Source organism: Thalassophryne amazonica, chromosome 16 (assembly GCF_902500255.1).
Source record: "Thalassophryne amazonica chromosome 16, fThaAma1.1, whole genome shotgun sequence".
Lineage (NCBI taxonomy): Eukaryota > Metazoa > Chordata > Actinopteri > Batrachoidiformes > Batrachoididae > Thalassophryne > Thalassophryne amazonica.
The window spans coordinates 81,029,075-81,053,041 of NC_047118.1; the positions used below are offsets into that span (position 1 = coordinate 81,029,075).

Below are 23,967 nucleotides of genomic sequence, written 5' to 3' on the forward strand. Positions count from 1 at the left end.
ACCGATAAATTCCAGTATTGTCTCTGGTACATTTGCAACTACTAATGGTTTTAATACCATGATCACTTCTAGTAGCATTAAAATGACAACAGACCCAAACAATGAGCCGACACTTCTATGTTTGAACATCCTGCCCCCTGCTGGAAGCTTTTGTTTACTACACAGCTTCCAGCATAGACGCACCCTGAGAGCAACCACAAAGCCAGCTCTCTACCAATCACAACACTCCGGTCAGGCGGAGGTCTTGGAAAATAAAGTCATGCTGACTTATGGTTTGGTGTGAATACTGATAGAATAACTCCATTAATGTCAATTTTGCCATTTGTACAAAGTTAAAATATAACATATATCTTTTAATGTTGAATAATGGACTAATTCTGAGGTTTTGTAACAAACACAGACAGATCACAAAGGATTCTGGGTAAAAGTGCCTCTACTAAACACTGATTGGTTCAGTCATTCATTATGTAAACCAACACGTTAATGTGACGTGTGTCGTGTGTTGGTCTTTACAGATAAAGGTGCTTTTGTAAAATATTCCATTTTTTATTTGTAAAAACAGGCATTTTTATGGAGCCCTGGAAGTGTCATCGCAAAATATTTTGCATGTGGAGAGAATGTGCACTCAATTTATTTGTGCCGTGCGCATGTTTTATGATGTTGTAAAATGTGCACTCAATATTGTCTTGACACATAAATGTTGACTTTACGCTGTGTGAGTTTTGGCCCTTTTTCAGATGATTTTTCATTCGTGCGAGAATTTTTTGGACAGAGTTTCAGGTTAATCGCACGTCCTGCATCGTGTAGTGTACATGGAGTAACAAGCTGCGTTTAACATCTCACGACCACCTCCTGATCGCCGATCGTATGGTCGAATGAAAATCAAACCTGTTTGATATTATTCTGTATCCTGCTGCTGAAGAGCTACAAGTGTCCAATCGCTTGCACTGTGCCTGTGCAAACACTGCAGAGCTGTCTTGTAATGTTTTTTTGTTGTTGTTTTGTTTTGCTTTTAAACTTTGATGTCTCCCATCGAGAGTTTTTGTAAATTAAGTTTGAAAAAAAAAAAGCTTACGTTTTGCTTCTGGAAACACGAGTTCGATGTATGGTTTTTGAACCTACAATGTGTGTGAGAACATAAATCGGGCATTCTGAAGTTTTACATCATGCGCCTCTGTGGTACAGTTTGAACTAAAACCAAGTACAGTGATTAAAAATATCATACAGTGTCTGCTCAGCTTCAGGACAAATACTTCCATGGACTGCCATGAACACTACTGGCCAGTAGATGGCAGTAGAGACCTTGGAAACTTGCCAAAACAAAATTCCAGATAATCCGTGTCTGCTACATTTAAGATGCGTGGAATTTAACGAACGCAAATACAATAACAATGTCTATAAACCCAGAGAATATATTCATGAAAGTTTTAGGCACTAGAGTTTAATGCTGTTGTCTGCGGAGCCTGATCAGAGTGTCTGAAATGCATTTGTCCTGTCGTGAACGTACTGAGATTACCCTATCCTACCCATAATGCGTTGCTGGGCACAGCATGTGCTCACTAAAACCTTAAAAATTAGCACATTACTTTAAAACTAAAACATATATCTGATATTTTCACTTTATAAAACTTCAGACATGACAGTAATTTTAAATAACTTGTCCGAAATTAGTTTGGTTAAAATTTGAACCATAAGTTAAAAATGTATGCCTCTGGTTGACTTGGGTGATATTGCCATTGTGATATTGTGTGTGTGTCCAGTTCTGTTTTCCTGCAAAAGATAGAGCAGTTTCTCCTGGAAGCAGCTCTCTTCTGTTTGTAGAGGGTAGAACTATACATCTGTTATGAAACTTTTAACAGGTAAGTGCTCAACTGATTCTAAATTTTAAAAATGTTTGCCGCTGTTCAGCTTTGTTTACTGTTTACTACGTTATCGGTCTAAAAGTTATAAATTTATCGGAAGATAGTCTGATAATGGTTTTTAAACTTATCTAAAAAGATAATCCGATAATGAAAACATTATCTTCGTTAATTATCTGTTATTGGATTATCGGAACTGTGCCCACCACTGCCCACCTCACACCCTATGACTGCTGGGATAGGCTCCAGTGACCTATGATTGGCATAAGCGTGTATAGAGAATGGATGAATGGGCTGAAAGAAGTCTGCACATTACTGCACATTACAGCAGCTGACCTCACGGAAAAACTTTTAGTTGTTTGGCCAAAATGGGATGTCTGGAGACAAAGGAATTTTTGGAGAAGTAAAGCAGGTCCCTGTCTTTCATCATGTGTGGGCTCAAGGTAATTAAGTCATGAGACTGCACCACAACAGTTCCAACATGTTCAAAAATCACTGATGCCATATTTCCTGCAGGTTTCTGGTTCAAATCCCATCCCTGCCACATTTCTCCATGTAATGTGGAGTTGCATCAGGAAGGGCATCTGGCGTAAAACTTGTGCCAGTTCAACATGCAGATCCACCTCAGATGTATTTTAGTGCAGCAGATAAGAAGAAACAGTCATGCAAATGGTGATAAAAGCATCAAATTCAGCAGCAATACTCTTTAGGCACTCCTCTTTTGAAAAAAACAATTGGCCACTTGACTTTTCAGTCGGTGGTCCAGTAGGGGTAAATTGAAGAATTTCACAGAGGTCAAAATTAAAAGATGCTCCAATCATATTGAAAAATATTCCATATTATTATCACTTTGCCAGGGCATTGCTGGGCCGGTATCATAGATTTACGTCAACGCTACCTGGCTATACCCGCCCCCTGTGCATATACAAATGACGTCATAGCGCGCAGCCCAAGAACTGTCCGCAGAGGAAAAAAAAACTGTCCACAGAGGAAAAGATGAAAAGGTGAGAAGTGTGTTTTGGTCCCAATATGGATATTCCGGATGATTTTCTCATGGATAGTACGACAATGAACAGCAGCTAAAGCAGCCAGCAAAATGACAGATATTCGCCCTCGGGTGAATATCTGTCATTTTGGGCGACTGGCCGTGAACGGAGGGACTCAGAAAATGCATACCGCCCTCCAAAAGCATGTTATTGTATTATTATTTGCCTGATCATAAAGATTCCAAAAAGGTATAGTTTGGACTATCTGTGACTGAGTTCTATGGAGTTATGGGATAAAAACAGCAAGAAAGGTGACAAAGGTCAGTGTCATTTTGTACAGGGGTCAAAAGTTAAAGTTGCTCCAATTTTGGTAAAAAGTGATGCAAATTATTGGTTGAGCTAATAAGATTAATAAATGGAATAGTGTTGACAGTGATGAATGTTTGGTCTCCAAAGTAAAGATCAAACAAGGTCTACGTCTATAGGATTCTATGACATGTGACATATGTTACCCCGTAACGTGATAAGTAAGGATGATACATGGTCCAAACTATTCCTTTTTAAAACCGTGTTAACTCAACTAGTACTCAACATTGGAGCAACTTTAACTTTTGACCCCTGTACAAACTGAAACTGAGCTTTGTCACCATTCTTGCTGTTTTTATCCTGTAACTCCATAGAATTGAGTCACAGATAGTCCAAACTATACCTTTTTGGAATCTTTATGATCAGGCAAATAATGTGGAATATTTTTCAATATGATTGGAGCATCTATTAATTTTGACCTCTGTGTAATTCTTCAATTGACCCCTACCTAACCACCGATTGAAAAGTCAAGTGGCCAATCGGTTTTTTCAAAAGAGGATTGTCTGAGGAGTATTTCTGCCGAATTTGATGCTTTTATCAAAATTTGCAGGATTCCCCTCTAAATATTCTCTTATCCGCTGCACTATTTGGATGTATACACCAACATGCATGTATTCACAAGGGGGTGCACAGGCTAACACAAATTCATACATACACAAGCCACATTTATGGGCATCATGAGGTCTCTCCTATCTATCTACCCACCTATCGCCAAAGTCCACTGGACTTATGAAAACAATTTTTTTTTTTCCCAGCAGATGAAAGGACCTGACTTCCAAGTTGCACGATTGAAGATGTCTGCTTGGATGGTCCAACGCCCAAGACGGTTCTATTGTGTGTTGGATGTGACAACATGCGGCACCACACTGAACATACTGCAGCCAGATCCTTCTCAAAATACAGGTGAACAGATAATAACACCGTTTACAAATGAGGGAGGTACTTTAAGCAAGAGCCTTGTAGTAACTTATTCATGAGATTAGGATGACATGAAATAATTAATAATTATAATAATAATAATTTTATTGTTATTATCATTGGTATTATTTTATGGGGTGCAGGGTATCGACTGAGCAGAAGGTGGCGGTAATGCACAATCAAACTGCATAACGACGGCCTTACGACACAAAGAAGAAGACGAAACTACATTGACCATGAGGTCTGGCGGTATCGCCGCGCATTGTGGGTAATGAAGAAGTAAACAGAAGCACGCTGAGGATTGAAGATGAACTCTGAGCTGGATCAAACTAAAGCAGAACACGCTGACGTTTTAAGGCGTTTTCAAGCCTCTTTTTTCGCTATGAGTCGTTTGGCTTCTTTTGATTGGACTGTGAGTATGTCTGCTTTTGAACTGTTATGTGGTTAAATCAGCGACATATTTTGTTCTTCATCTGAAGTTCCGGTGTCACGGGCTCAGCACGACCGGTCAAAGACCGCGGTGAAGTTAGTTCGAGGTTGGATATTTGGATATTCGTCGCTTTCTCTCAGTGTTGGTGGCTGGCAACAACCAGACAGACAATGTCATCTGCAAACATCGTAGTCCATGGGGACTCCTGTCTGATCTCATTTGTCATCCTATCCATCACCATTGCAAACAAGAAAGGACTCAGAGCTGATCGTTGCTGTAATCCCACCTCTATCTTGAATTAATCTGTCATTCCTACTGCAGACCTATCTCATTGCTGTCACGCCATCCTTGCACCACCCTTATATGGTAATTTGGGGGCTGAATCAGAATCTGGTGTTAGTTTTTTCCAATCACATCATGTTTTTTGACATGAAAATCTATTTCTCACATCAAGCATTGAAGCAAAAGCTGAAGTCTCGCACACTTTTTCTGCACCATAAACAATATTATGGCTCTTGTTCACATTTCTGAAACCTGGTTTAAAAACTATGCTTTTGAAGCTGCTTTTGTGCAGGATTAGTGGCGTTAAACTCGTGACTGAATGAGCAACTTTTGCATAATCCATCAATATGGAACATGCACATTGCAATAAAACATGTGATAGAGGAAATCTGAGCTCAGTTACGGATTCAGCACCCCAAAATGACCCTAAATCAGTTCTCAAAGTCCATGCAAGATTTTTTTTTTTTTTTTTGACCAGTGTTACAAATGTTCCAGTTTTAATTTTTTTTTTTAAAGGAAAACTGCCAGTATTCAGTTTACTCAAACCCCAATGTGGTTGCATGGTTTGGTTGATAACACAGCTGGTTGTTTCTGTGTTCAAATACAGAATCACAACACAAAAGACATTTATGAGACAAGACACACAATTTGGCAGAACACCAGCGCTGTTAGCTGAGAGCAAGAGAAAGTTGTGTACTGATGATGCCACTGCCGGAATGGGTGAATTTAAGCTACCATATGAAAGTACTGATGTGGATTCTGATACAGAATTACCATTTCACATTTGATGGAATTGATGGATTTTCACATTTGATGGATTACGTCACGCTCTGACTGCTGTTGGAGTGACACTACCTCACGGTAAGACTCGCCGACCAATTTACCTACAGAAAAAATAAACCATGCAAACAATGGAATTGGATTAGAATGAAAATAACCTCCTTGTGTCTGTTGATTTGCAGACGTTCATGCTGTTATATGGTTGCAAGTATCCGTTTTATCGTTAAACTCCTTTTTAACGCATTGCCGGTAAAGCTCAATTTGCCACCGTATAACCAGCATGAACATCCGCAAATCATCAGATACAATTTCAATTTATTTTCATTTATATAGCGTCAAATCACAACAGAGTTGCCTTAAGGCGCTTCACACAAGTAAGGTCTAACCTTACTAACGTCCAGAGCAGCAGTGGTAAGGACAAACTCCCTCTTAGGAAGAAACCTCAAGCAGACCAGACTCAAAAGAGTGACCCTCTGCTTGAGCCATGCTACAGGCATAAATTACAGAACAATTCACAAAATGAATATACAGGAAATGCTGTTGGTGCACAGGACAGGAGGATCTCCAGCACAGATACCTCACCCATCTCTGGATGGAGCTGTACTTTAAACAGAAAAGAAAAAAAAAAACAGAATCAGGCATCAGAAAGACTAATAAAATGAATTAAAAGAATAAAAAGTGTAGAACTATACTATACCAGTATGCTAGCCATACGAAAGGGAAAATAAGTTTGTCTTAAGTCTGGACTTGAAAGTCTCCACAGAATCTGACTGTTTTATTGATGTGGGGAGATCATTCCACAGAACAGGGGCACGATAAGAGAAATCTCTATTACCCACAGACTTCTTATTCACCCTAGGGACGCAAAGACTGGGCCGGTACATAAGGTTTAATTAGCTCAGCTAGCTAGGGAGGTGCCAGTCCATGAACAATTTTATAGACTAGTAGCAGAACCTTAAAATCTGTTCTCACTGGGACAGGAAGCTAGTGAAGGGATGCCAAAATTGGTGTAAGTGGTCAAACTTTCTGATTCGTGTCAAAAGTCTGGCAGCAGCATTGAACCAATTGGAGAGTCCTAATGCTGGACTGCAGTAAACCAGAAAATAGAACATTGCAATAGTTCAGTCTAGAAGAGATAAACATGTGGATCAAGGTCTCAGCATCAGCCATAGACAGGATGGGCCGAATCTTCGCTATATTTCACAGGTGGAAGAAAGCAGTCCTCATAATATTTCTAATGTGGAGGTCAAAGGACAATGTAGGATCAAAAATTACCCCAAGGTTCCTCACTTTGTCAGTGTGATGTATGACACACGAGCCTAGGCTAAGCGTTAACTGGTTAAATTGATGCCAATGTCTTACTGGACCAAGAGCCATCATTTCAGTCTTATCAGAGTTTAAAGTAGGAAGTTTCTAGACATCCATCTTCTCACTGATGCAAGGCAATCTTCTAAGGATTTTATGTGAATGAGATTACCAGCAGTTATCGGCATGTATAACTGAGTATCATCAGCATAGCAGTGAAAGGTAATCCCAAAGCGTCGCAATATGTGCCCAAGGGGTGCTATATAAAGGGAGAAAAGCAGGGGGCCTAAGACGGACCCCTGTGGACCCCCAAATTTCATGTCACTAAGGTTAGAGGTAGTGTTACTGTACAAAACACAGTGAGAACGACTGGTCAAGTATGACGTCAACCATGCAAGGGCACTCCCAATAATCCCAAAGTGATTTTCCAGCCTATCGAGTAGAATATGATGATCCACGGTATCAAATGCAGCACTGAGACTTAACCGCACAAGAACCATAGTGGTGTCCGAATCCATTGCAAGCAGAAGATCATTCACCACTTTAGTCTCTGTGGAATGATTATTTCTAAAAGCCGACTGCAGTGACTCAAAGACACAACAGCGTTATTCCCTAAATGAAGATATATTTTGACTTATTGTGTTTTGTGTAATTCTTTGGCCTGTGGTTGCTGTTGTGTTCCTGTATGTGAAAACTGAAGAGACTTTGGAAATAATTAACAAAGTTTGATCTTTTAATTAAAAATAACAGAAGCTTGATTGGCATTTGTTCATTGAAAAATGTTTAAATTCCTGTTCTGCCGGAGTCGTGTGACCATTTTCACTGTGTGTAAATTTACCACAAATATTTTGGTTTTAATGTACAGTTCTGCACATATAACAATGACTGTGGAACAAATGGAGAAAATCATGATTTATTATTTTTAGCAACACAGCTGTTGGACAAATGTATTTCTTTATAATAACATGCACCTGATTAAAGGTTTGAAATGAATCAGAAAAAGTTCCAGCAGAAAGACTCAACATGAGATGTCTTTTTGACTCAACATGTTAGTTTGTGTTTTTCAGTTTCTTGACAAAGACCTTGAAAAAAAATCAACAGAGCTGTTATCAGACATCATGAAGCAGGTAATCACATTCTGATCCTGTCGATGCCGCTGTAAATCGGCCGTCTTTGAGGGAAAGTTGAACTTTAATGTGACGTCCTTCTTTGACAGACGTGTCTGCACCCTGTGTGCCGGACATTTCCTCCAGCGGTCAGATACAGGAGACTGTTTCTGTCTGAGCTCATCAGACGGGTCGGTACCACACACACACACACACACATATCATTGTTTACGTATTCTTGACTCTGTTCTTTCATCTTTTATGGTGAAATCTGGGGCTTCAACTAAATTACTTACTAAATTAAGACTGCAGGCTTACTTGTAGTTCCTAGGGTTTGTAAGAGTAGAATGGGAGGCAGAGCCTTCAGCTTTCAGGCTCCTCTCCTGTGGAACCAGCTCCCAATTCAGATCAGGGAGACAGACACCCTCTCTACTTTTAAGATTAGGCTTAAAACTTTCCTTTTTGCTAAAGCTTATAGTTAGGGCTGGATCAGGTGACCCTGAACCATCCCTTAGTTATGCTGCTACAGACTTAGACTGCTGGGGGGTTCCCATGATGCACTGAGTGTTTCTTTCTCTTTTTGCTCTGTATGCACCACTCTGCATTTAATCATTAGTGATTGATCTCTGCTCCCCTCCACAGCATGTCTTTTTCCTGGTTCTCTCCCTCAGCCCCAACCAGTCCCAGCAGAAGACTGCCCCTCCCTGAGCCTGGTTCTGCTGGAGGTTTCTTCCTGTTAAAAGGGAGTTTTTCCTTCCCACTGTCGCCAAGTGCTTGCTCATAGGGGGTCGTTTTGACCGTTGGGGTTTTTCTGTAATTATTGTATGGCTTTGCCTTGCAATATAAAGCGCCTTGGGGCAACTGTTGTTGTGATTTGGTGCTATATAAATAAATTGATTTGATTTGATTAATCTATTGCTATTTTTTCAATTAATCTAAGTTATTTTTGTAATAGATTCACCGATTAATTGATAGTTTTCTTTAATTCATCTGTAAATCTAACAATTATCTATATATAAAAGGCAGTCTATGTACGTATGTATATATATGTGGCACGGTTTGTGTTTGGGGTGAACTGCCACAGTAAGCAATTGACACCAAACTTGGTATGATGACTGGGGGGCCCTTAAGCCACGGTCACATGGCACTAACAAAGGACACCGAAGCCAAAATGAAACAAGAAATCTGGACTTGCGTTGACTTTCTGAGACATCGTTTAACCACCGTCCAGCTTCGTTCCTGTTGCTGGTGCTTTGTCAGAATTTTCAAACTGTTGAAAAATGTGAACGAATCCTGACAACCTCAGTTCATCCGTAATCTGTTTTGCGTTCTGTCTTGATGGTTCCTCATGGTTTGCAGAGTTCCCGTACCGTCAGCCTTCCGTTTGATTGTCGCCCAACTTCGTCCAACCTCCCAAGTCCGACGTCTTGCACGAACATTGACGATATCTGAATGGATCAGTAACTAAAGATCTGACGAGCTGAACGTGACTCATCCATGAGTGGGATGAAAAGCAACATTTTCATACGGAAGCAATAACGGCAAGAACATTTGAATGGACTGCATTTATATAGCGCTTTTCCATCTGCATCAGGTGCTCAAAGTGCTTTACACATCAGTGCCATTCACCCCGATGTCAGGGTGCTGCCATGCAAGGCGCCCACTACACACCGGGAGCAACTAGGGGATTAAGGACCTTGCTCAAGGGTCCTTAGTGATTTTCCGGTCAGGCTGGGATTTGAACCAAGGATCCTCTGATCTCAAGACCAACGCTTAACCATTAGGCCATCACTTCCCTTATCAACTACTTTAACTAGTTACGCACGTTGCAGCCGTCTCTGGGTGGAACGTGCATGAGCGTGCACATGTTGTTGTAGTGAAGACAAACCTGTTGTCAAGATAACAAGCTCTTGCAGCTGCAGGTGACTGTGGAGAGGCACAGACTCACTGCAGAAATGATCACAGGCTGGCGCTCGGGCTGATACCCGCTGTCAAGTCACATAATCATGAATGTTTCGGGTTTTTTTTTGTTTAAAGCGTCAAGGACGGCATTCACGGTAGTTTTTCTTTTGTTAGTTTCAGGTATGTTTCCTTCTTTTATGCGCTCTGGACTCGCAGGATTTTCAGTGATGGGAGAACTGCCGGCTCATTCGTCCACTTTTTCTCGACAATTTGTGGGTTTGTGAATTTTTTCCTTCGTTCAGCTAACGTCGTGTGGCCGGGCCCTTAGGTTTAAAGCGCATGTGCACGAACACACACACACAGAGTCAGCCTGTTCGCTGTGCACAGCCACAGTATTTGAGCAATCAACACCAAACTTGGTATGGTCACCGGGGGCCCTTAAGGTTAAAAGAGCACGTGCGCGAACACATATACACACACAGCCAGCCTTATATATTAGATCACGACCTGCTCACTGGAGCCCTTATTTTCACAGTTCACATTGTATTCAGGTCAGTTAGCAAACACCACTCTTTACTTATTTTGTAGTAGCAGCTGGTGAGGCTGCACTTTAATTAGAATCCCAATGGGCCCAGGTATGGCGCGTGTGAGTTAAGGTGCACATTTTTTCAATTAACATGCACCTGCTGTGTACAGCTGCCAGAGCATTGCAGTGATATGACATGCTGTCACCTTTTTATCATCATTCACTTGAGTCTCATGAATGTCACAAATTGCTCCAAGAAATATATATACACTCAACAAAAATATAAATGCAACACTTTTGGTTTTGCTCCCATTTTGTATGAGATGAACTCAAAGATCTAAAACTTTTTCCACATACACAATATCACCATTTCCCTCAAATATTGTTCACAAACCAGTCTAAATCTGTGATAGTGAGCACTTCTCCTTTGCTGAGATAATCCATCCCACCTCACAGGTGTGCCATATCAAGATGCTGATTAGACACCATGATTAGTGCACAGGTGTGCCTTAGACTGCCCACAATAAAAGGCCACGCTGAAAGGTGCAGTTTTGTTTTATTGGGGGGGGATACCAGTCAGTATCTGGTGTGACCACCATTTGCCTCATGCAGTGCAACACATCTCCTTCGCATAGAGTTGATCAGGTTGTCAATTGTGGCCTGTGGAATGTTGGTCCACTCCTCTTCAATGGCTGTGCGAAGTTGCTGGATATTGGCAGGAACTGGTACACGCTGTCGTATACGCCGGTCCAGAGCATCCCAAACATGCTCAATGGGTGACATGTCCGGTGAGTATGCCGGCCATGCAAGAACTGGGACATTTTCAGCTTCCAAGAATTGTGTACAGATCCTTGCAACATGGGGCCGTGCATTATCCTGCTGCAACATGAGGTGATGTTCTTGGATGTATGGCACAACAATGGGCCTCAGGATCTCGTCATGGTATCTCTGTGCATTCAAAATGCCATCAATAAAATGCACCTGTGTTCTTCGTCCATTACAGATGCCTGCCCATACCATAACCCCACCGCCACCATGGGCCACTCGATCCACAACACTGACATCAGAAAACCGCTCACCCACACGACGCCACACACGCTGTCTGCCATCTGCCCTGGACAGTGTGAACCGGGATTCATCCATGAAGAGAACACCTCTCCAACGTGCCAAACGCCAGCGAATGTGAGCATTTGCCCACTCAAGTCGGTTATGACGACGAACTGGAGTCAGGTCGAGACCCCGATGAGGACGACGAGCATGCAGATGAGCTTCCCTGAGACGGTTTCTGACAGTTTGTGCAGAAATTCTTTGGTTATACAAACCGATTGTTTCAGCAGCTGTCCGAGTGGCTGGTCTCAGACGATCTTGGAGGTGAACATGCTGGATGTGGAGGTCCTGGGCTGGTGTGGTTACACGTAGTCTGCGGTTGTGAGGCTGGTTGGATGTACTGCCAAATTATCTGAAACGCCTTTGGAGACGACTTATGATAGAGAAATGAACATTCAATACACGAGCAACAGCTCTGGTTGACCTTCCTGCTGTCAGCATGCCAATTGCACGCTCCCTCAAATCTTGCGACATCTGTGGCATTGTGCTGTGTGATAAAACTGCACCTTTCAGAGTGGCCTTTTATTGTGGGCAGTCTAAGGCACACCTGTGCACTAATCAGCATCTTGATATGGCACACCTGTGAGATGGGATGGATTATCTCAGCAAAGGAGAAGTGCTCACTATCACAGATTTCGACTGGTTTGTGAACAATATTTGAGGGAAATGGTGATATTGTGTATGTGGAAAAAGTTTTAGATCTTTGAGTTCATCTCATACAAAATGGGAGAAAAACCAAATGTGTTGCGTTTATATTTTTGTTGAGTATATATTACTTATTTAGAATAATAATAATTATTATTACTCCTTTGGTTAACTCAAAAGTAAATCAAATCCATAAATTCTATCAATTAAATTGTGGCTCATCAAAATGATGTTCTTGATATCTATAATATGAATTCTGGGCAGTAGAACTTATGTTCCCCACGTGGTAACGTACGGCATAAGCTAGAGACTGTAGGGTGTTCATACAGAGCATTGCCATTTGGAGGTACATAAACAACTACTGAAGTTTATATCATGCCTGAATAGATCCTTGTCATTTGATTGGTGGTTTGTATGTCATGTGACATGGATCATTCATCCCCATTTGCCATTGTGCTCCATTTAGTGTGCATTTTTGGTTTGTGTAATTTGTACCATTGTACGCACCGCCACGTGCACACACTAGCGACAACGGCACTTAGCAACTTATTGACGCTGCTCATTCTTCTAACACAAAAGAAAAACAAAATCCAGTACAGCGTAAGCTGTCTGGAGGCATTTTGCAATATTTTCTGTGACGTATTTAGCTAAAGTAGAACTGCTGTCAGATGAAGAGCTCAACATATTTCTGTCGCAAATTTTTTGCTGGGCTGAGAAAAGCAGAAGTACACAAAGAAGTCAGTATACAACATCAGCTATGGACTACATCGTCGGCATTGTTTTTGAAGTATGTGACTGTTTTTGCAAGTTGAGAACAATTTTGGATTGGATTGCTATTTAAAGTTTGTGTTGGCCTGTTTGGAAGTTGTTGTCGTCAAAGGACCAGTGACACACACCAAAATGTAAGTTCTTTTTCTCTTGTTTATAAATTAATAAAATATCAAATTTTTATGCATTATATAAAACAAATAGGTTTTTTTTTTTTATTCATTCAATGGTATGAATATTTCATCAGGAATGGTCCATTCAACTCGGCTTACCATTGTACTTATAAATATTCATTATTTGTATTATATTGCAGAGTCAGAGGTAGCAAAATGGGTCTGGATAAAATAGAAATCTTGTCCAAATGGTGGTTCAGGTGGTGACAGCTCTTACATTCATTCATCTGTTTGCATTACAGTTGTCATGTTTCTGGTCATACGTAGCCCTGTGTTGTAGCAGGAATTCACCATAATGTTGCTATGACATCAGTGAAGGCCCGGCGCCAGAAAAAAAATATTAAGGGGGCGATGAGTTTATCACAGGGGGCGTGGTCACCCCCCCCCCCCCCCCAAAAAAAAAGTGTGCACTGGAGGGGACGTGCCTCTGAGCGTGCGTAATGAATTGGGTGCGCTCCTGGAAAGCTCGTGTATTTAGTCCACACCGTTGTAAGAGACTGACTGACTAAGAGTAAAGAGTGATGACAGTATTTTTTAATTATTATTTGAACGTATAGACCCTCGGTCAAGTGATCTCCTGCATACCACAAAACCAAACCAACAACTGATCTGAGAAACGACATGAGACAGTAGATTAACCCCACATACAGCCCTCCATCACAAGCGCAAACACAGCGCAATCGGGCATGACAGTCACACAACGGGTCAAAGATAAACCTTTCATGTAGATATATTTACAACAATACATAACTTTAATATCTGTCATTGCGGATGACTGGCCGTGAACGGAGGGACTAAGAAAATGCATGCCGCACGACAACAGCATGTTATTTGCATTATTATCACTTTTTACTGAGATACACAACACGTAACGCGTACATAAAAAGTTGGCTCACTTAACTTTTGTTGTGTCGGCGAGCTGGCACGCTGCTCTCCAATTTAGCCAGTGCATCCTCATCAAGCTGGCTGCTTTAGCTGCTGTTCATTGTTGTACTATCCATGAGAAAATCATCCAGAATATCCATATTGGGACCAAAACACACTTCTCGCATTTTCATCTTTTCCTCTGTGGACCGTCGACGTAAATCTACGATACTGGCCCAGCAATGCCCCAGTAAAGTGATAATAATATTGAATAACTAATATTTTGCTATATTTTCCAGTATTTCTTTTTCTTTTTTCTTTTTATTTTTTTTGATAATTCTCACATCCGAGCGGGCGGGATTGATGACGTGAGGGGGCGTCGCCCCCAAGCGCCCCCTCATGGCACCGGATCCGCATCAGTGCGTTATGTTATGTGGCTTTTATCCACATAGATTGCACTAGTAAATAAATAAATCCAATTAGGACTATCAGGACATGCTCATTTGTTTTGGACTGTCCCTTTTTGCTCAGGGATGCCACAGCTGCTCCAGTATGGATCCAGATGTTGATTTGGCACAAGTTTTACACTGGATGCACTTCCGAACAAAATACCAATTGTACCAATTTATTCTTATTTTTTAAACGAGGGTTCACTAAATGGTGTGCGTTCATGTCCGCTGTGATGGTTTGATGATTTTAGAGGAAACTCGTCCCACGCATTGTCCCGGAGGTGTTTCTTTAGATTTCTGTCCTTGTACTCGTTGTGGCGTTACTGTGAGTGGACACACAGGCTGGTGGGGCTGTAGTGACCTCTGACCGTCAGCAGGTGGAGCCTGCTTGTGATTGTGGTTTGCTGTGTGCCTCTCCAGCAGGAGGCAGCGACGTGCGAGCCTGTGGATGAGCTGTATGACGCTCTGGCGGAGGTGCTGCGAGCTGAGGAGCAGCCCGAGTGCTACAAGACCTACTTACTGGTACCAGACCTGCAACTTTCAAACAAACGGACTGTGGAGTTCTGGATTTATTCTGGGGAAAAAGGTCTTTTTGTTTTTGTTTTTAATCCGAAATGATCAACAGAATTTCCTGCGGCTGTGTGTTTTTGCTGTAGCCTTGCGGTGGCGCTGTCAGTCTGCTGGAGAGCGTGGCACTGATCTCAGAGGGAACCACAGGTCTGGTGACCTGGGAAGCCGCCCTCTACCTGGCAGAGTGGGCCCTGGATAACCAGCAGGCCTTCAGCGGCAGGTACCAGTCACTCCTCAGCAACCACATTAAAAATCAGCCTGAGAGGCCTTTCAGAGAACACACAGCCAAAGACCAGCAGACCTTCAGATCAGGATCTCTGTCAGGATCCTGATCAAACTGCATGAGCAGAAAAATCACATTTGGGTTGCTGATCCTTCATCTGTTGTCACGACCCCTTTAATTTGTTACTAAAGCAATCAGAGACACGTTAGAACATTCACCAAGGTGACCGTTTACTCCTGAGTCCACATCAACACCTCAGCCAGTTTTTACTTCAACTATATATTCTGGAGGATAAATCAGCTTTTCACTAGTGTCAGAGGTCCTCTGAGTTATACACCAAAAAAAAAAAAAAAAATCAGTTTCTTCTTCAGCTTATTCTTCTTATTATTATTTATATAGGACTGTCCCAGGAATTAAACCACTGAATTAAACAAAGCCTGCGAGCATGAATGTGTTTGTCTGTCTATATACATATAGACTGGTGTCCTGTCCAGGGTGTACCCCGCCTCAGGCCCTGTGACAGCTGGCATTGGTTCCACCCCTCCAATGATCCTTGATTGCAGTAAGCGGGCATAGAAAATGAAGGAATGAATGAAAGGAATGTTGTCCAAAGAATGTGTATTTGTCCATTAAGCTTATTTTAGTAATGTAAAGATCTTCTGTTAAGTTACAGCACAGGCTGTTGTGTGCACATGTGCTACATTGACTTCCTGTCCAAGGAAACACTGTTACAAAGTGAGTTCCACAAACACAAAAAAGTGCAATATATACACATACATACACACACACGCATATGTGTGTGTGTGTGTGTGTGTGGGTGTGTATGTGTGTGTATATACAACCCCTGGCAATGATTATGGAATCACCGGCCTCGGAGGATGTTTATTCAGTTGTTTAATTTTGTAGAAAAAAAAGCAGATCACAGACATGACACAAAACTAAAGTCATTTCAAATGGCAACTTTCTGGCTTTAAGAAACACTATAAGAAATCAGGAAAAAAATTGTGGCAGTCAGTAAAGGTTACTTTTTTAGACCAAGCAGAGGGAAAAAAAATATGGAATCACTCAATTCTGAGGAAAAAATTATGGAATCATGAAAAACAAAAGAACGCTCCAACACATCACTAGTATTTTGTTGCACCACCTCTGGCTTTTATAACAGCTTGCAGTCTCTGAGGCATGGACTTAATGAGTGACAAACAGTACTCTTCATCAATCTGGCTCCAACTTTCTCTGATTGCTGTTGCCAGATCAGCTTTGCAGGTTGGAGCCTTGTCATGGACCATTTTCTTCAACTTCCACCAAAGATTTTCAATTGGATTAAGATCCGGACTATTTGCAGGCCATGACATTGACCCTATGTGTCTTTTTGCAAGGAATGTTTTCACAGTTTTTGCTCTATGGCAAGATGCATTATCATCTTGAAAAATGATTTCATCATCCCCAAACAACCTTTCAATTGATGGGATAAGAAAAGTGTCAAAATATCAACGGAAACTTGTGCATTTATGAACACTGAACACTACTGTGTATATTTATATATATATATATATATATATATACACGTATGTGTGTGTGTGTGTGTGTGTGTTGCACTTTTTGTGCACACCACAGCCTGTGCTGTTACTTAACAGAAGATCTTTACATTACTAAAATAAGCTAAATGGACAAATCCACATTCTTTGGACAACAGTCCTTTCATTCATTCCTTCATTTTCTATGCCCGCTTACTACAATCAAGGAGCAATTTTTTTTGACAGGTGCAGCTTACACTTATTATACATCCACCAACCTTTATATAAATTCGTCAGCGAGCACAGAATACGGTAAACATGGTGATGTTAAACAGTTTAACGTCAAGAAGAATAAATCGGAGTGCAGCACCTTAACATGTTTGAGTCATGCTCGTGACTTTTTTCAGTGACCTCATCATATATGGTTCTGTGTGGCCTTGGCATTTGATAAATTATGTATACAACTGAGCCGCTCTGTTGTTAACTGACACACCACGCGTTTAAACCGTGCTGGCACCAAACGGTTTGAGGTAAACAGTTTGATCTTTGAAAGTCACTCAAGGTCATGTGATCAGTAGAAAGCCAACACTCTTCAACTGTGTGTTATAGTTTCATAGCAGCCACAGGTGTCGAGACTCACTCTTGATATCTTATTTGGGTCAAAAAGTTGACCTTGGGCTGTAACCTTGGTATTTTAAGATAGTTTTCTTGAAATTGAGTCACACTGTCCTCAGCTCACCCTCACTTATTCCACCAAGTTTAGTCCAAACTGGATCAAACCTCTTTGAGTTGTGTTGTTCACAGTCTCACACACAGTCAAACAGTCCTGATATTCTGTGTTGGTGTTAATGTTTTTAGCCTGTTTACAGACTGTTGGCTTTAAACAGGAAGCAGGTTCCTGTTTTGTAACATCACATGTTCCGTGCACAGGGCGGTGCTGGAGCTGGGCAGCGGTGTGGGTATGACCGGTATCACCATCTGTCGCTCCTGCAGTCCGTCCAAATACGTCTTCAGTGACTGTCACCCCGCTGTCCTCCACACACTGAGGAGGAATGTCCAGCTGAACAGGCTGGCTGCTTCTCTGTCGGTCTGCGTGGAGGATCTGGACTGGACGACGGCGAAGGACGAGCGGCTCAGACAGATCGGCGCCAACACAGTGATCGCTGCAGGTCAGAGTTCAGCCACAAGCTAAAGTGACAGTGATGATAATTTCCACAGTGCAGACTGCAGTTAATCACTATCTCAGTTTAGGCCTGTTTGCCCCCTAGTGGCAGCATTGACAATGCCCAAGCAAATTTGATGGAGATACTTGTTTCGAGGACAGTTTCTCTCCCTCTGCATGTTTTCTTCACATGTATAACAGCCACAAAATGAAACATAACCTTTATTTAACATCTGATATAACCAAAAAAAAAAAGGAGACACAAAAAGTTTCATGACAGGAGAAATGCATTGAGACGCTCTAATCAGGCAGCACTTTAACCACTGCACTCGGACAACAGCATTAAACTCTTTGTATATTGTGCCTAAAACGTTTGTGAATATATCCTCTGGGTTTATAGACATTGTTATTGTGTTTGTTTTATGTAAACATGCCAGAAACGCAGGTTGTGTGAGCTGTGATCGTTTCCTGTTCATGTCATTCTGGTGGAAAGTGAAGTTTGCTCTTTAATGTCCTGCTTATTGTCCTTTACAACATTGTTTGTCCTCTTTGTTCCAAAGTTACATATATAAGATGTCTGAAATTCGGTTTGCGTTTATTAAATTCCACGCAGATTAAACGTAGCAGACGCAGATTTTTTGGAGTATTTGTTTTAGCAAGTTTTCAGGGTCTCTACTGCCATCTATTGAGATCCCATAATCTTTTGCGCACCGGCGAGTCTGTATGGTGTAAAGAGAAATGATCGTTTTCCCCTCTCTCGCTTTCTTTTTCTCCTGTATCCAGCTCTCCTCTGCCTGCTACAAAACATTTAACAGGCAGGTAGTAAAATCTTTGATTTCAGACTTCACAAATGTTTTTAACTGTTAAGCTTTATTCATTATGCCTGCAAAAATATGTTAGAGGTCTAAAAATTATCGGGCCTAAACTTATTGGAAGATAATTGGTCCGCTGATGGTTTTCAAAGTTATCTGAAAAGCTACTCCAATAATGAAAACATGAGCTTCGATGATTAGCAGTTAGCAGATTAACGGAACTGTGCCCACCACTGGATACAGTTAGTGTTTTGCAGCACATAATTAAAACAAGAAGCCTAGGCATTGATGAAACCTGAAACTTTGTCTTTATAGATTAATTTCCCTCAGTAATATCACACAGATTATTAACGTTGCCACTTTTTGCTCTTGACAGCGCTTTACAAGTTTTGCATTTTCATATGGACAGAAATATTTTTAAAATCTGTAGGAAAAAGTTCCTGTTTTCAAAAATACTAGTCTACATATGAACTTGGCAGCGGTGCTGAGCACTCCAGCAGCTGGAGAAGGCAAAGGACATGCCCACATTTCACCTGGCTGTGGCACATAGATGGTTACTGTTGAGAGAAGGGGATGGACCAGTTGTCTGTCTCTGTGGTTGCCATCCAGGACCCTGTGGGGTGGAGGTGTTCCCCATGGTGTCATGCATGCTCCCACACTAGACTTGAATAAGTTATTCTAAGTTATTCCGAACACAAATATTTAACTTTGTAATGTGCATGTGACGTTATCACCAGATTTCTATTTAATCCACTAGATGGCGGATGCAGCCTGTGAGTTGTTTCCAGCAGCCGCCATCTTGTTTAGTGTTATTCCGCATCGTCAGGCATTTGATTAAATAGAAATCGATGATGCGCCAACTTAATCTTGGGTTAAAGTGATCTGAAAGTGCTGTTTTGTGCAGCGACAAGCTGACAAAGGAATATCAGCTGGTTAAATAAAGGTTAAATAAAGTAATAATAAACTGTGGCGTGAGCTTTCATACGAGGTCTGTCAATAAAGTAACGGTCCTTTTATTTTTTTCAAAAACTATATGGATTTCATGCATGTTTTTACCTCAGACATGCTTGAACCCTCGTGCGCATGCATGAGTTTTTCCACGCCTGTCGGTGACGTCAGTCGCCTGTGAGCACGCCTTGGGAAGGAGTGGTCCCGCCCCCTCGTCGGATTTTCATTGTCTGGAAATGGTGGAATGAAAAGGACTTTTTTTTTTCCATCAGAATTTTTTCAGAAGCTGTTAGAGACTGGCACCTGGAAACCATTTGAAAAAATTTATCTGGCTTTCTGTGGAAATTTTACGGGCTTCACAGAGAATAAGGTCCGTTACTACAGCTTTAAGGACCCCTTTAAGGAAGCTCGGTGCGCCGCGCTCCGAGCTGCGATGACGCGGCACAAGCCACCAGACCATTTCTAAACAGATGGCTCTGTGGATACGAGACCGCCGTGTGCTCTTTCTCTGGTTATCACAAGAGCTGGACATCAGCCATTTTCCGGTAAATTTCACTTTTAACAAGAGATTTTGTCATGGAAAGCCGCACGGAGGCTTCGCGCGTAAAGACCGATTCGCTTTGGAAGCGAGACAACGGAACACCTCCGTTTCGGCATGTCAGAGGACAGCTCTCCACAATTTCTCTGATACTTACTGGACTGGTAAGCATTGAAAGCCGAGATAGGCGTGTCCAAACTTGTCCTCTGACACGCCGAAACGGAGGTGTTCCTTTGTCCTCGGAGCTTGGAGCGCGGCGCGCCGGGCGTGCTCACAGGCGAATGATGCCACCGACAGGCGTGGAAAAGCTCACGCATGCGCACGAGGGTTCAAGCATGTCTGACGTAAAAACATATGAATGAAATCCATATAGTTTTTGAGAAAAAAAAGGACCGTTACTTTATTGACAGACCTCGTAAGTGTGTATTAATGATGTGGGGAAATGACAGATTTCTGGAAAAAAGGTTAGAAAATGATTTATTTTTTTGTGTCGATCTGTATTCTGTAAATTAGTGACTTCAGTTTTACTGCCTGAATGTTTTGTCATGATAAATATCTCACCATTCGTTTAGTGATTCAATTAGAAGTCTCACTATCATATGTCTCAATTTATCCCTTCTTAATTAGCTTCATGTTTTTTCTTTACATCAGGTTTTCCATCCTGAGATATTCTGTAAGAGCAAATTCAAGAATGGAAATATTTTTCTCTCAAATATGGTGGATCACTTGGTGTCTTTGATGTACATTCTACTGATACTCCATATTCCAATGAAGTGTTTTCAGGTTTCTTTCACCTTGGACCAGAAATAATTCAATAATCTTACTTTCACCCTGGCTGGTGTGGCTGTTTCATTTATTTACTTGATATTTTCTCAGAGAAGCGTTCCGTAAAAGTGGCACTGCAGGTGGGTTAAGAGCCGTTTTTAATATTAATATCTTTAATATGATGCGAGTGTGCGAAGCTCTTACTTTCACCTCTGATTATTTCCCATCTTTATCTTCATAATGACATTAAGTATCAGATTAGTATCCCGTGTTGTGGCAGACATGGTGTGACAAACTGATGGTATTATTTTCTATCCTGCTTCACAACATCTGGACTGGGACAAACAAATTCTATTATATAAATCGTCTGATCCTCTTCTGTATTTGTTTTGACAAATATTGGCTGTACAAATGTGGGACTGAGTTTGAATAAATGTAACGGCACAGAAAATGCAGATTTATGGTGAAACGCTTTTGGAAACATTGATCATGCCCATTAATTTCCATTGATGTCTGGTTGTCAGATGCTAACCAAGATGGCGGCGCTCTGGTAACAGCCAGCAAATGAGCGGATCTCCCCCGTCCTCCGTCTAGTAGTGAGTTAAGATATCTATGGTTATCTTCTGCCTTTTTTTTTAATATTGCTCTTATTCATGGTAATCATTCTGCAGGAGTTTCAGTTATATGGATCACTTTACCACATGGTGGAAGCTTAGATTATGAAACTAGGACTGTCTACGACACAAAGCTTGATGCTGTCTGGAGTTATCATGAAGCAATTTCTCCATTTCAAACAGCTGCCTGACCACCTGACATGAAGAAGTGAAACATTTTCGCGATTTTATGGGGAATTTTGATTTCACCGAGCCATAATGTTTTAAAGTTAGAACATTTTTCTGATGTTTAAAACGAGTGTGGGGAAAATTAACATGTTTATACCTGGTGTGTTTGTGGGCCAGTTAAAAACAACCTTGTGTTCTGTTATGTTGGCAAAATCAAAGCTGTGTTCTGAAACCGTTGTGGAATCTGGATCAAATGGGGGGGGGTTAAATTCCTGTGTCAAAAGGTTCAAGCGGTTTTGACCGGGTTTGGTGTTGAGATGGTGTGAAGCAGGAAGCGTGTTGGACCGTCTGTGGTTTCCCCCGAAAGTGTTTCTGACAGGCTGAGCTTAGCTTTGGCCCAACTTTCCCGTACCGTCCTTTACTGATGTCCACAGTGAAGCGCCTCACGCTCGCCTGTGTGTGGATGATGTAGTCTGACGGGTGTTTCTTTCCTGTGGTGCAGATGTGGTGTACGACCCGGATATCGTGAGCATCCTAGTGAAGCTGCTCTCCCTTTTTCTGAGGGGTTCACCTCCTGAAGTTGCCCCAGAGGCCCTCATCTGTTCCACGATCCGAAATCCAGACACGTATAATGGCTTTAAGCAGCAGCTCGGTAAGAGACGCCACGGTGACACCGTGCACAGACGGGCTGGAGCCAGTTTGCACCAACTGACCTGCAAAAATATGCAGTGATTTACACCCCCCTCTTCTTTTTTTTTTTTCTTTTTTTTTTAGGAGTGCAGCTGCTGATGATTACCAAACAAATTAACAGTGATTTGTGTCATATGCCTCCCATTTTTTACATTTCATGCTATTTTTTTAAGTTTACATCTAAAATGCGTAAGTGTACTGTACTGTTAATGTTCACGACAATGTCCCTGATGATCTGATTGGTCGTTCAGTTGAGTTTCACCTCTGAGTAAAGTAGACCGGTTGCCTATTTGCTGCGTCGCGGTTCGTTCTGCTGCAGCTTAAACGTGTAGCTGTGAACTGAGTGGGATTGGAAGCAGTCATCGGAGTGGAGTCTCCGTGCTGAAACAGACCGGAGATGTAGTCTTCTTCGTCACAGACGTGAACACAGCACATCAAGCAGAGCTCCCTCTCTGCCGCGTGTGCGTGTGTGAGGGAGAAAATGAAAATAATCACATCTTAGCCTGTTGTATGACGTTTAGAGAGCACATCTTATATCTGTGAACTGTGCTTTGTCACTTTTTAATCCGTCCTGCTCACAGTATTTCTCACCAAGCTTAAGGCACCTTGACACTTCCATGAATTTGATCTCTGCACTGGCACACAAGCTTGCGTGCCAGTGAGTAAACTCATCGTAAACTGTGCCTGGACTATGTGCAGCTGCATGACAGTGCGCAACTTGCGTGAACTAGTCATGAACACTGCACAACCTATTTGAAAATACTGCATGTCACTGTGTGTCAATACGTGTCATTGTGTGCAGGGCATCTGAACCTCAAATTAGATTATAACAAGATGTTACATCCATAATAAACATAACTTTACAGAAACATTATATAACTCATAACAAGGAATGAAAATCCAACTGCTTTACCAATCCATTACAATACGCGTTCTCCACCACACGACATGCACGAGACAACCTGCAATTGTAGTTTCTCTGTGGTCCTGGGAGTGATGAAAGAATGGTTTCATCAGCCAAGTTCTGAGAGCAAATGCATCGTTGGCTGTGAAATTATTATTTTATATTTGCAGCGTCAAGATGCCTGTACCCACACTCGCTGTTTACGGGTTGACCCGCGCCTCACGGAGGGGCCGGAGTTTGCTTTAGGTCAGAAGAGACGCCAACATGCTGTTAAACTGTGCACATACTGAAACTGACTGTAGGTGACAGTATGGTCCAATGAGCTGGATCAGTTCTGACAGAGAAAGTGCAGCGAGTGCTTCATCATGGACACATTCTGAACATTGTATCATGAATCATGTTTTGGAGGATCTGACTGATGGTGTTTGTTTTGACAGGCGCAGCAGGACTCCGCCATCATGTGATGACGGGACCCGCCCCTCACACATTTCCCTACAACAGAGCATCGACCATAGAACTGATTAAAGTGCACATATGATGACAGAACAAACTGTTTATTTACAAATGTGTCAAGAATTTACAGAATATATATA

General features: G+C 41.7%; 1 protein-coding gene across 2 annotated transcripts; it reads left to right on the forward strand.

The window, feature by feature from the left end:
- The first annotated feature begins 4,352 nt into the window (after nucleotides 1-4,352).
- Nucleotides 4,353-23,966, forward strand: eef2kmt (eukaryotic elongation factor 2 lysine methyltransferase). 2 transcript variants are annotated; one of them, XM_034190553.1, is made up of 8 exons: nucleotides 4,353-4,541; nucleotides 7,994-8,053; nucleotides 8,143-8,223; nucleotides 14,890-14,988; nucleotides 15,123-15,256; nucleotides 17,704-17,942; nucleotides 22,283-22,432; nucleotides 23,812-23,966. In XM_034190553.1, exons 1-8 carry the CDS (start codon nucleotides 4,437-4,439, stop codon nucleotides 23,910-23,912), a joined length of 969 nt encoding a protein of 322 aa, XP_034046444.1. In that variant the 5' UTR covers nucleotides 4,353-4,436; the 3' UTR covers nucleotides 23,913-23,966. The 2 variants fall into 2 exon arrangements, with proteins under 2 accessions (XP_034046444.1, XP_034046443.1); XM_034190552.1 differs by having other exon boundaries at nucleotides 4,354-4,541; nucleotides 14,887-14,988.
- The last annotated feature ends 1 nt before the right edge of the window (nucleotide 23,967 follows it).

Bases quoted from the DNA above. Each gene is read 5' to 3' on its own strand.
- eef2kmt (XM_034190552.1), top strand. From the start codon at position 4,437: ATGAACTCTGAGCTGGATCAAACTAAAGCAGAACACGCTGACGTTTTA. The intron at 14,989-15,122 runs GTACCAGACCTG...TTTTTGCTGTAG, and splicing joins GCTACAAGACCTACTTACTG to CCTTGCGGTGGCGCTGTCAG. The intron at 17,943-22,282 runs GTCAGAGTTCAG...CCTGTGGTGCAG, and splicing joins CAACACAGTGATCGCTGCAG to ATGTGGTGTACGACCCGGAT.